Source organism: Mycteria americana, chromosome 3 (genome assembly GCF_035582795.1).
Source record: "Mycteria americana isolate JAX WOST 10 ecotype Jacksonville Zoo and Gardens chromosome 3, USCA_MyAme_1.0, whole genome shotgun sequence".
Classification (NCBI taxonomy): domain Eukaryota; kingdom Metazoa; phylum Chordata; class Aves; order Ciconiiformes; family Ciconiidae; genus Mycteria; species Mycteria americana.
Genome location: NC_134367.1, coordinates 76,934,546 through 76,948,612, shown reverse-complemented (window position 1 = coordinate 76,948,612; position 14,067 = coordinate 76,934,546). Strand labels below are relative to the sequence as shown.

Here is a 14,067-nt window from a genome sequence, read left to right as displayed (position 1 = left end):
AAGTCCTTATTCACATGGCTATCTAACTATTTCTTATATTTATTTAGTTATATGTTTGCTTTTTAAAAAGATCTAAAGTGTGTCTTTTTCTGTTATCATGCATACTAGATAGAAAAAAGTCATAAATAATTATAACACTGTTTTATTCAGACTGCTTACAATTTCAGTATTATCAACCAACTCAAATTTTCTTCCACTCTGAGCAACAGTCAGAGAATAATAGGGGCACGTTACTGCTTCATGTCCAATCTTGATTTATTTTTAAAATGCTTATGTATTTAAGGCCAGATTATAAAAGCAGAATGGACTATTGTGATAATCTGTTCTGATCTCCTTTAGAATACGCATTACATGACTTTCTTGGATTAATTATTGTTTAAACTGGAGTGTATTGCCTGGAAAAACATCAATTCTTTGTTTACAAATCACTTGCAGCCCTTAGATCCTATTATACCTCTCAGTAGTGAAAGACAAAAAATTCCCAGCTTCTTTTCTTTCCACCACTCTACCAGCACCAGTATGCTCCCTACATTGCATATCTCCCATTTCTCAGTGTCCAGATCCTTTACATTTCCAATTCCCTTTGTCCTGTCACAAGGCAATAGGTGATCATCATAATAAAAAATGACTTCAACCTGTGAGTGTAACTCAGAAAAAGCCACCATACCCCTGAAACAGGACTAAAAAAATTACTTATACAGTAAAAGGGAGTCTGTTTGTCAGTCAGACCGTCATCTAAATATGTTTCAGACAGAATGAAGGAACCTTTCAGTTTGAAATGGACGTTCCCACTGGAACTTGTGGGTTCCAGTTAAACCAGTGGCTGCCCAATAACAAATATAATTTCCCTTGTAGAGATTTCTATTTATTCATCTAAGAGGTGCCTTAGTGCTTTTGGACATGGATGGACACAACTTAGATTTAGCTCATGATCCGTCACACTGCTTCCCAGACAGAAATCCCATTCTGCAATTGTGGGTTTGTTCCTAGAAAAATAACCTTACTTGTGACTGTGCTGAAAAGTAAGTTGTTTCCAGTTTACCAACAGTTCAGATACCCCTGTAGCATGAACTTAACCATCCATGTTACATGTTCATTACTTCCTCTTCTCAAATTGTTACAAGCTTTATCACTGATGTTCTATGTTCTTGGTTTTCTTCCAAGTCATTGATAAAAATTTAAGGTGGCAAGGCCAAGAATCAATACCTTCAGGACCTTTTTGGAAACACACCTGCTTAATAATGATTGCCCATTTACAATGATATTTTAGACATGCCAGATAGCTAAGTTTTCATCCTCTTAATATATGGCATGTTAATTTTGTATCACTCTAGATACTTAATCAAAATGCCAGGCGGCAGCAAGATAAATGCCTTAAAAGAAGTCTGCTTCGTAAACTCTCTTACCTTTATCAAGCAAATTTCAGTCAAATTAAAATCAGGCAACTCTTCCTAATACAAAACCCTGGTCTCTACCTTTTGTTCATCAAGTATTTGCTTCCTGTAAATACTGACCATATATAATTTTTGTTGATGTCATTAAGAGAGAAAGGTTTTGAGCGGCTTGCAGGATCAAACCACTAGAAAACATGTGTCTGCCTGTCTATCCAAATAAGATGTTTCTTCATCTAAATGTAAGCATTGAAGGAAAACTAATGCTGAGGAAAAAAGGCTTTGTGTTTAACTTGAAGTGTGAAGAGTTGCTGATTAATCTAATATTTCCTAAAAGGAGTTCTGTAATAATAAAACAGTTGTCCAAATAGTCAAAGTTCTTGGTAGTCTCCTGGACCTATAAAACTCTTATGTCTTCTATTCCCTCAGGAATGTACATTATGGGAAATTCATTCTAGCTAGAAAGTCTATCTGTTAAGGTTTAGTTGGTGGCAACAAGATAGTTTTTAAAGTGGGAATTGTTTTTAGACTTTATGGAAAGAAATAATCATAGTCTGTGTGGTGAAATAGAAGAGTATAAGCTTCCCTGGTACACAATATGCATTGTGGATACCTAACTTACCACATGAAACTGGCTTCCAGAGTAATTGGCTTAATATGCAACACAAATACATTTAGCAACAGATTGCTACCCCACTTGATACTTGACCCTTTGAGAAGGTGCCAGAGACTCTGACCTAGAAAAGTCTCCAAAAGCAGCTTTGACTGGTTTGTTTTGGACCTCCTTTTCACAGACTCTCCCAGGGCACAAAGGTCTGTACAAGGCAGAGAGAATCTCCTGGACATGCAGTCCCGGGGAGGGTACAACCCGAAGCTTTCTGACTGTCCTTAGCTCTGTTGAGCTTTTTCTTGCAATCTGATCTCACTGTTCATAATCCATCATTTTCCCCTAGCATAATGGATACAGTCCAACCTGCTGGCTAACTGCTTCACTTCATAGGTACCTGAGATACACTTAGGATTGGGATGAAAGATTTATTAACTGGGGAGCTATTGAAAAATAGCACTATATAAGAAAGTTAGTCTCCTGCAGTAGCCATGTGCCCTGTCAAGCTGGCTGTCTCTGCAAGTAAATGCAAATGGTTCTACAAGTGGTGAACACTTGTTCTACAAGTACAAGCTGCTTACAAAAATATGTTAAAGATGCTCTAAATATGGGCTCTGTCCAAATACAGTGGAAGGCAGGTAATTCAACAAGCCAGTGCCAGAGACAGCAGAGAGAACACTTTAATTCAGGCCTAAACACTACAATATACCAACATAGCAAGATGACTTGCAGTGAACTGTTACGGAGTCTCCCTAATGACTCTCTGAGAAACTTCCCTCTTCTCCCCAAAGTGATAAAAAAAAATCTTGTTTAATTGTTTAAACGGAATATTGTGATTCATGAATAAAATAGCAACTACATCTGAAGGCTGGAAGGGAAAACAAATAACACAAGAGCAATCTGCTGCTATACCTGAGTGCCCCCAACAGGTCACAGCACAGATGAAGCAGATGACAGGCTAATGGCAGGAAAAGAAGCTGCTAAGTAATGTATAGCTGCGCTTCTCTGCTATATCATCTGCTCTGACAACTTTGCAGAATGTATTGGCCAGTTTCTTGATATTTTGACAGGGGAATGATCAATTTTAACAGATCTCTCCTATCAGCTGCTACTGCAACTCATATCACTGCTCACTTTTTCTTTAGAAATGTTGTGGGCATTTATATCCCTGGAATCTGAGCAAGGCTGAATGGGGGCACTCCTTTTTTTTTTTTCACATTTCCTTGCCAGTTGGGGAAAACTTATGCAAAGGAATGTCCTGTTTTGAAAATCTGCAGACATACATGCCCATGCTGTTAAAAGGTGGTGTGGGCTTGTGCTAGGTTTTGCTGTGAGCTGTAACTTTAGGAGATATGGAAATCTAGTATTAAAAGAACACAGTGTGGACAGAAATAATTTAACATTAATGGAGGTTTTAAAGGAATTTGTACACAATATGTGTGCATGGCAAGGGGAAAGTCCTTTGGATTTTTGTTTTGCTTTCAATACTTGATAGAATACTTTGCTTATGCAATACTTGCATAAGTGTATGCTACAGAGTATTAATGTAAAATCAGTCTTAAACTAATTGGTATATATTTACCCATTCAGGCAAAAGTAATGTCATCTGACAATTCTAATTAATCAGCTGAGTTTAGTGCAGGAAACTGTCAAATACAATCAACTAAGTGCTTCTGAAGTATTTGTGGGTCAAGATTTTTTGATAACTACACTTGGAAAAAATATAAGTTACCTCTCGATAATTCACATGCAGTTAAAAGAAAAGAATACATTTTCACTGAATAATTCCTCTAGTTCATAATTACTAAACCAAAGCTATTTTGTTAGTATTCTCAAATCTGTATCTTTACGAGTATACTTCCATACAGCTCTGTGCCTTCCCACCAAGTCCCCTGGCTTCAGCTGCTACTCAAAGTGAGTGATACCTACACGCATCTCTCAGTTTCTTCCACTTTTCTGTCTAATATGTAATTTCCATCCATCTCATTTGGCTCACCTTTTGGATTTGTCATCACCATCCCATCACTCTCTCTCTAAAATTGAGCTACTGCATTTAACTTCTGATCCTCTTTACACCGCCTTTTTTTATAGGTGGAACTCCACAACAACCTTTACACTCTTGCAACTTCATATGACCAGTGATGTGCCTCTCTTTTCTTCTTATGCTATACATGCTTTGAATATCTCCCAACCACCTTCTTCCCTGACTTCAGATGTAATTGGAATCTATGTGAGTTCCTCAGCTTTGTCTCTCCTGGATTATCAGAACTTTATTCTCTTTGAGTTCTTGTCATAGGCAGGGCATCTCTACTTCCTTTTTTAACTTGTTGTCTGTGCACTAGACAAGTAAAAGTAATTTATTTTTGGTTCAACAGCTGAAATAAAAAATGGGGAGAAAGAAAGAAGAAAGTACTTGTGATCAAAACTAATTTAAAGGATATTCTTTTCCTGTCAAAACCAAAAAAATATGTCATTTTGTGTAGAACCCAAATTTCCATTTGGTAATTGTCTGTAAAAACTACCAATGAAAAACTTGAGTACTTCTTAAAATAGGGGAATTCTCTTCCACCCAGCTTTTATTAAACTCAGAGAGAGCATTTGAACCCCAGTGTTCAGGGTCTCAGGTGTATGTAGAAGATGGGATTTCTTCCATCCCTTGGATGACTTCAATCTGCTTTCATGGAATATGCATATATTCACTCTTGTGACCTGAGAAGTGGAATTCCTGAGAGCCAGTATCTACTTCAGTGAATCTCAGTTGCACAATTTGCAACAGCATCAACTGAAAAGATTTCTTTGCATCAGTTACAGCCTTAGTGGTTGTTACTTGTACGGGAGAAAGAAACATGGATTTGAGCTCCACAAGGGTCGGAAGGAACTGAATGTTTATCTCCAGCATTCAGTCTATTCAGACTGATCCCACAAATACCTGCTGGAGGATCACAAACTTCCAATTGTTTGTAAATACAGTGCCAAGCCATACACTGTGCTTAGTCCACTTCATTGCATCACATTGCCTTTCATATATTGTTTGATTTCCAATACAACCTGCTCCAGTGTCCTCTCTTCTCAGTATTCTTTATTTTCTATTTTCATACTACTCACCTTGTGCTTCCTTTCATATCATTCTGCAAACTGCAGTCTTTCCTTTCTTTCCCCCTCTCTACTCCAGTTTAATTTCGTCCATGAATTGTGTTGCATTGGTCCTGTCAGGGGTTTCTTATCTAAGTATTTTCTTGAGACTGCCTTACCCAATTTTCCATGAATCTCCAAAGTCGGGCAAATTCTAGCCCTCTAGAAGGTGGTTCTCTTTCTGGTCTCCTTTGTGGTGCTCCTGTGGGAACAAGAAGAAGCTGACACTCTGAACTTGCTCTTCCCATCCCACTGCTGGCCAGCAGAGTAGCCCAGTAATTCAGGAAAAATAAAGTAAGGGTGCTTCATGGAAAGTCATGTTAGTCCATGTCTTTTTAATCTATATTTTAGATGACACTTTTGTACATATTTTTAGTAGTCCAATGAGCACTAAGGGTTTTGTACTTTAAGTTGCCTAATTACATTATGGAACTAATTTTTTTTTTTTTAATGTGTATAATATGTATAAATAAAGTGCTTAGTCTACATTATGGACTAATAGCCTCCACAATCTAATTTTGAAACACACAGATGGTTATTTGATTTATAGGAGCAGTAAAAACAATCTGACTCCAGAAAGTAGATTTTCTTCCCTGTGAGACCATTACATGTGGTTATAAGAAGCAAGTAATCAAATTACCTTTCAGAGATTAGAAATTTTGGCTTTACATCTACTGTTAAACTTTTGTCCAAAGTTCCCTGCGAGGCTACTACTGAGCAGATGCTTTTAGGTGTGAGGAAAAAAGGGAAAATGAAGAAAACTGTGCCCAAAATGTAAAAGCAAAATTAAAATAGCACAAGGAACATGTGCTGTGGCAGGGAACATTGGAATAGATGATCTTTTAAGATCCCTTCCAATCCAACCCATTCTATGATTCTATGATATTAAAGCATAACTCGCAAATTAAATAACATGGCAAGGAATTGCTGTGTTCACAAATTGTATTTTGCAAGAGTTTTGGGCATCCAGGTGCATTTCAGTTTTGTCTTAGTATCTGAATCTCAATGTAACTGAAAAGAGTGCAATCCATAGTTAAACCTGTTTTATTCCTGTGTCAGCCCAACGATTGCATTTATATTACCCTTGATTTACAACAAAAATCAAATGATTGAATTCCCACTGGTTGAAAACCTGGTACCGTTCTAAGACTCAAGGGACACCATCCCAATCTGGAAAGTGGGGAGCAAGGAATAAATGGTTACAATTATCCAGCCTATGTGTCTATGTCATACTATAATTCATAATAATTTATAAAAATATTTTCTAAAGGCCGTGACATGTCTTTACAAGCAAAGATTGCATGAAAGAATTTCATGATGTGGTTGAAATACCATCAGTAGAGCTGGAAATTTTTTCCAGTCAAAATTTTTTTCCATGAAAAGTATAGATTTGGGTTGACTGGGACAATTCACAAACTGAGGGAAAAGTTCACGACAGGATACAGTTTTCAGAGAAAAAAAAAATCAGAACATTTTACAACTACTTTGTTTACAACTACCTTAGCTGTCTTAGCACTAGTGGTTTGGAGTAAATCATATTTTTAAAGCCTTTTTTTTTTTAAATAAGCATTGAAATATATGGTTCTATGGTGAATCCGTCAACTATTTACCTACCTGTATTTCTGAGGACCTTATTACAGTAGCATATAAATGCCTGACATGCTTTCCTCAAAAGCTGATTTCTAGCAGCAGTAGACGGCTGGTGATTTCTGTGTAATTTTATGCCCCCATTACCATAGTATTTGATGTCCTCATGACTATTAATGGATTTTGCCTCTTAACACTACAGTGAAATCAGCAAGTATCATTCTCTCTCTTTACAAATGGGGAACTGATGAGAAGCATAGATTAAGTGACTTATGTGAAAACCACAGGAAGGCTATGCTGCTGCCAGGAATTGAAATCAGGTGCCATGGATGCCAGTTCAGTCAAGTTCCCCATATATTAAACCTTGTAAGAGGTTTTTCCTAAAAATAATTTGAGATATTTTTCCTCCTTGTAGCCTGCAGAACTGTTTTACACATGATGAGTGCATCTCTAAATAGGAGGCACATTGATAATAATTGAGTAGGAGCTATTGTGAAACATTTTGAACGTACAGAAGAGTTAGGTTCATCTTTTAATGACAGCTCTTTATGTGTTAGATGTCTAACCTAAGTTAGTTTTCTCACCTTCAGCTATAGCACTTCCACAGGGTGATTCATCCTACCTATCTTAGACATCGCATGTAAGTCAGGATAAATTCCCTACTTGGGATCTTGTTTCTTCTCATTCAATATATTAGGAGCCTACATGAGTCGTTTAGGTTATGTTTAATTTTTGAAGAGCTAAAATTGTGTGTGGTTCACAGTCTAAGCTATTCGGGTACCTAAACCTTGGTTTCAAAAATAGCTTAGGCCAGGTGACTTGGGAGTAGAATTATTGGAACTGAAGCACCTATTGTAGGAGTCACCTAATTTCCAGTGTCAATATCTAGCAAATTGTCTGATCTCTCTTTATAGATAATAGAACAGGGCACTCCAGGGCTCAGTTCTTGTCATGCTAATGTACAAATCTAAAAGAGAAAAAGTGAATTGCATCCTATTCTCCTGTTAATTATAAAAGGAGCCTAAACAACCAGTGCAACTGTAGGCATCATCACTGCAGAAATCCAAACTAAAATGAATTCTACTTTAAATATCCAGTTGAGAATAAGAGGCAAAGTAAACCAATGGTGATTGTCTGCTGGAATATCCTTAAATATCTCATCCAGATGTGTGATCAAAAATACATCACAGGGTCCAAAGACATTTAAGGGCTTTTGAAAATTGACTTGCTTTAAGCGTGTTGATTGCATCAGTACTGTGTGATATGTATGGCTGTGGTATATAAGAGAAAAGGCCTCTAATAGAGATAATCTGTCACTATATGCAAATAGTTAATTAATAATTCATGAGTGTTTTGGTCCTTTACAAGCCTTTTTTATAAATGCACCCTTAATGTAAAGTCAGTCGTTCTGTTTCGGGCCACAGAATACAGAATGTAAATCTCCATATGTTATGTATGACTGTGTTACTGCAGCGAACCTGTATGTGTTCTGCTACTACATGTTTTAGTTGGTTGCTGGGTTTTAAGTGAGCTAGTGTACAGGCACAAGGAAAAAGAAATTGGAAAATGACATCTTATGAATGTATCTGGACTTTGAAGGTAGAAAACAGGCTGGTAACTAGATGTCAAGATGTGGAAATGCATTTAGTAGGATCTTCCCTGTCTGCAAATTGATCATTTGTTTGGCTTTTATAGTGTGAAAATCACTGGTGAGAGTGCTGTACTGCTCTGGCATGAGTCCTGTGCTGAACCTGTATAAAATGTCGCATTTGCTGGACAGAATACAATGGCTTTGTCCACCTTGCCAGTAGGTGGACTGGACCTTTCCTTTCTGTAACATTCTCTGACAAGACAGATTGATTCCCATCTTACCTATCTTCCATTTTTGTGTATCAAAAAAAAGCAGAGGAGGCAGGAGGAATCTCTCCATGCCCTTTTATGCTAAGTTAATGACTGGAAAGCATATCCTTTCTTTCAGCTGAGCATTTATAATGGAAATGCTGACAGAATCTCAGCTACAGTGTCACTGGTGTTTGCCTCCGTAATGAGAAGCTGCTAACAATCCCACATCCAGCACGATGTTCCCTCTTAACGGGTAAGACAATCGCTGTCCTCACCTTGAGGTCCAGTCTCTGCCCTGAAGAAAAATTAGGTCAGCAGAGAGTTTTGCAGCTGTGTTTACCCATATATCTGTTCGAGGCCAGCAGAACAACTCAGAGCACTCAGCATGTATTTAGTGCAAGGATCACAAACTTTACTGAAAATTGATAGAGTCCAACATTAAATATTTATGCCATTACTCTAGTTTCAAGTATAATAATAACAGAAAAACACCAGTTGACTTGTTGAGCCCCCACATTAAAGGAGACTGCAGACATGTCTTGTACATTTCTCAAAATACTGGTATCTTCCAGATCCAAGATCCTTAATTCAGGATTTCTGGCTGCCATTCATACACTCAGTCATATTTTGAAGGCTTTCTTTCCTTTTGGACTTTGCCTTTCTTTTGAGAGGGAGTTTGCTTGGATTTTTTTTTTTTAATTGACAAAGATGGATACTTTTAGCTTGGTAAACTTTTTTTTTTCTGGGATGCAACACTTTTATGTCTGTATATTAGAGTGTTTTAAGAAGTCACATACTATTTTTAAAAAGCCAGTGTAACAAGACATCTTATGGCAACACTTAAGAATCTTCTTAAATGTACACAGAAAATAGGCAGTGGAGCCCCTGTCTTTGTAATTTAGAATTCTTCTTATATTCTTTGTGTATGAGGTTTCGGTCCTATTGCTTCAGTTTTCCTTGTGGGATTTCTTTGGAGAGGGGTGCGGAAGGGGGAGAGAATTTTTTATTTGTTATCCCCCCCCCGAAAAGAGAACAGGATTTTCATGAGCAGTTATGGGAGAAAAGTTTATGAAGCACTAAATACTGTTGTGAGTGCTGTAACATAAAGCTCTGTTTTATTCCTTTAGCACACCACAAAGTCATTCTGCTTGCAGAGAAAATTCATACTACTCCTTTCCTCTTTGGCCTTTTGGATTTTCTTGTTTTCTTTGGGGCTGTTAGGACCAAATGCTTTCATTTATTACACTCTACAGTAGAACAGATTTATAGGCAAATCTGAAGCCTGGTTTACAAAGGTTATATAGCCAGTACTGTGGAACTGCACCAACGCAGAACTCTAGAGTGGACGTGATTTACATGTACGCACCATGATTTGTATTTGCTCAGCTTATCTCCGTCTGAAAGCAGGGTAAGTTAGACCAGGGAAAGTTATTGCAATGGCATCAGTCATTTTAGAGTGGGCGGTTTTGTCAGTGAGGATACAGTGAGCATGTTATTTAATATTGCTGTGTGTCAGTGCCTCCATCATTAAAATGGAGGCATTTCCATACCCTTTGAGGCTATGAGGATGGAACTAGATGAAAACTGCAAAAACGAAGAAAATTTCCTGGGAGACCGTGGGAAAAAACTACACCTAACATGGAAATAAATGTATATCAGGAATTATTTTGCCAATCAGTTTCATGAAATTTATTTTGAAAATAAAGTTGGCTGGGCAATTTTTACAACCCTTTAGCTCTAAAACATTATATTGTACTTCTACTTATAGATCCTTGGGGGTTTTTGTTGGCTTCTTTTCAATCTGTATACAGCATTTATCAGTATCCGTTGTTGGACTATATTTATGATGTTTACAATAATTTTTTTATAGCAATATAAGGATTCTTGAGGTTCCTTACAGAAACAGTCTGCTGTTTTCTTGATTTTAATATTCCACACAATTTTCTGGTGGTGAAAATGATAGCTGCAAGTCAGAAAATGATGAAGATGATGTGAGTTGGAGTGGAGTGACACCCCATTTAACGACACTGCGAAGTTTTAGACTTTTGACAAATAACCCAAACTTAGCATGTGAGACATTAGGATGGCTTGATTATGCGGGATAGATTCAAACTCAAAGTTTGTGGGGGGTTTTTTTGTGTGCCGTTGGAAGTTTAACAGCAGTCTGTTGTATTGTAGTACAACCGCTACCAGCGCTATGGGGCCGAGGAGTGCGTGCTGCAGATGGGAGGAGTGCTGTGTCCAACTCCCGGCTGTGGAGCGGGTTTGCTTCCTGAAGCAGGAGTGAGGAAAATTGTATGTGAACCAGGCAATGGAATAGGCTGTGGGGTAAGAACATACATTTTTTTACTAGCGGTGTGGGAAACAATTGATATTGTATGATGTTAGAATAAGGGGGGAAATGTTTTTTTCCGTTTCCATCAGTGACTCTCAATTCCCTTCATACCAGAGTGGGATACTGTAGCTCAAGTTACAATTTAAATATAGCACCATGGCTTTGGAATGATGACTTCATTGTGTAGACTATGTCCATTCCAGAATTCTTTGCTTTATTTGGTTTAAGAAGTTGCTGAGTAGTTACAGGAAGAACTTGAACTGTGCAAATGACAATTGAAATGCACTTTGACTTTCTTCTCCTAGCACTCAGCAAAAACGAACAGGATCTTGAGCAAACCATTCATTACTGTTAACACCAACTTTCTTTATAAGTCACAGAAAAAGGAGAGAGAGAGAATGACCAGTCTGTGATACTGCAGTGACATTGCTTATGCATTTTAAGATACATGATGAAAAGAAATACAGAAATATTTTTGTTTTCTCATAAAAAGTGCTTTTGAGCAGTGGGAATGCACAATTAATGGTGGATTTCTGGAAAACAAAAACAGATGACACTTGAAAATGGTTTTGCTAAGAGGTCAAATCATATGGATCAGTGATTTTTTTTGGCAGTACAAATAACAGGTACCTTACAAGAACCAAGCTTTGGGGGAAGTAGAAACATGTAGAGAGAAATGTCTATATAAAACAACCTATTAAATGTTAGGTCAGAGTGGCTAACTGATGTTTGTACTAAGTGATTCTTTCCATGGTTGGTATTATTACTGAATTCCATGCAGGCTATGAGAGAAGAGAAAATATCTATATTTATAAAATATTATCATGCTCTTGCTGTTGTCTTTCTTGTCGAAAATGCACTTTTTATTGCAGTTTTGATGTTGCCCAAACTGATACCATGGAAGAATAATTGTTTGCCGAACTAGGAAGTTGCAGTAACTTGTCTTCTGTGAGTAGGTTAGCATCTGTCGACCTTGGTAAAACTTCCTATCTGTCCATGCAGTGGTGCATGTAAAACAGAGTATTCCTCAGACTCACTGAGCAGATATAGGGCTATAAAATAAAGCAGAAGGTGGGAAAGTAATAAGAAACAAGACTGAGTAAACAAAAAGAAATGCATCTGGATTAACTATTAGGGATTGGTTAAAAAAGATAAAATCACAAATAATTTTTACTCTTCTCTCTGCCTTGAAGTGATGAAAATCAAACTGTGTTTTGCAGCTTCATTCATCATCATTCTGAATCTGCAAATGCCCTGTGAATAAAGTGTACATAGCATAAAGGATTGATGTATTGCCTGCTTTAGTAAACTGCTCTGTTTCCTTTTATGGACTCTGTGCTCTGCTTGCTAGTGACCAGATCTGCAGCCTTGAGTTTAACCTCACCCTTTGTTTTGGATTATGTGATGTCTTGAACATTAAGGGGTACAATTCACTGAGGCTGAAATGAGAAGCAAGAGGCTGGTCTGTAAGCCAAATTATGGTAAAATTAAGGCCCTTCCTCAGAATCTATAATGGAACAGGGTGAAAACATGTGTCTGTGAATCTTTCTTTGCACCCTGACAAATGATAACCTCAAGGAAGATTTGTCGCAGAAGATTTCCTGTAGTGACATTCCTAGCCCTGAAGTCAGCTGCCGGTGAGAAAGCTGGCTGCAGGTAAGGATCTGCCTGCAAGGACACCAAGACAGTTAGGAAAGCTGTTTGTTTCTATGCTGTTTTCTGTAGTCGCTTTGAGTGTTTTCTATTCAGAAAGTTAAACTATGGTGGGTTTTTTCCCAGACAAAACCTGGCCTTTTTTAGTGTGAAGGCCTTCCACTCTTCTTTATGGAATCCAGGAACATCCACTTCAGAGCTCCGGGTTCCCTCACAAGTGTACACAGTGACTTACAAGCTCAAAGAAAGGCCCAAGATGAAGAACGTCCCTTTTATCTGTCCAAATAAGGGTAGCGAAAGATGCCTTGCAATACTTACCTGTACAGCTTAGGTTAGAGACATGTTCCTTGTTGAAGCTGGTAAGCAAAGAAATAAGGCAGGCATCGTGAATCTGGAGATTCTTTATGAATATCTGTGTCATCCTTTAAGCTGTACTGTAGATATGTAGAGTTTCTTTTAGGGTATTTGAACGTCTGTCTTTGGGTAAAGTTCAGAGTTGATAACATATTGCTAACAGCAGAAGTTACATCTAACATCAGTGGTCTGTTATTCACCCAAAAGCCCTTGTAGAGAAATAGTTGTCTACTGCACAGATGAAACTGATTGTTCGGGTCTGAATTGCAGTATAAGGGTAGCTAAAAACAGTCAAGTAGATGAGGATTTTGATTAACTGATGAGATGGATTAAGGGAGGAGGGATAGGTTTTCAAGAGAAAGTCGAGACAGTAAATGAAAAGGGGTTTCAGCAGCCCTTTTAGAAAAGGAGAAGCAGAAGAAACCAAATAGAGAATAAGCTGGCCACCAGAGACTGAAGCAAATATTCCATTATCCAGAGGGAAAATGTGTGAGGCAGTCCCAAACATGTAAGGACTCCAACCAAATCTAAAAGAGCATTGAAAAATGAACAGGTAACTGAGCCAGGCCAGGATACAGACATTTTGCCTTCTCTGGTATGTGAAATGAGGAACTAGAATCCCTTTTTGCAAAGTCATTGCTATCAGTGTCAAAGCTAAATGTGAGTCTGCAAGAGAGTGCTCTTAAATTGCTAAAAGGCCCTTTGGGCAAGTTAAACATGGTGGATTTTGCTTTGTCTCAGGAAATTTGGAAACAGCAATATGTGGGGCCCAGAAACAGCCTGGTAAATATCTAGACAGAACTGTACCGAAAAGGTGAGGAGAGAGGTTTAAATTTAAGCATCCCCATATGTACCCTCTGCAGTCAGGCACTGCTATCTATTCAGGCTTTCAGACAAGAAGAGAGATTTATTTTGGCTTGAAAAGTAGCATGGAGATATCTTTTTAATGATTATGAATAGTCCTCACCCAAAGCCATGTTGTGGTACCACTGACTGACCTCACTCTTGCCTAATCTTTCATATTTTTTATTGTTAGCCATAAACGTATTAATTGATTCACCAAGATATTACCATTATATACTGTTGTTCTACCTTCATTACTATGCATCAGACCTATGTTACTAACTTTTATTGCTCAGATATAAAATTTTGACATATTTAATACT

At 37.7% G+C, this 14,067-nt stretch overlaps 1 protein-coding gene across 2 annotated transcripts in view; it reads left to right on the top strand.

The window, feature by feature from the left end:
- Nucleotides 1-14,067, top strand: part of PRKN (parkin RBR E3 ubiquitin protein ligase) — an 802,017-nt gene that overhangs the window by 674,788 nt on the left and 113,162 nt on the right. For both annotated transcript variants that reach the window (XM_075499098.1, XM_075499097.1), the window contains one exon: nucleotides 10,738-10,887. In XM_075499098.1, the coding sequence (XP_075355213.1) occupies nucleotides 10,738-10,887 (150 nt within the window). The remainder of the gene's footprint in view (nucleotides 1-10,737; nucleotides 10,888-14,067) is intronic.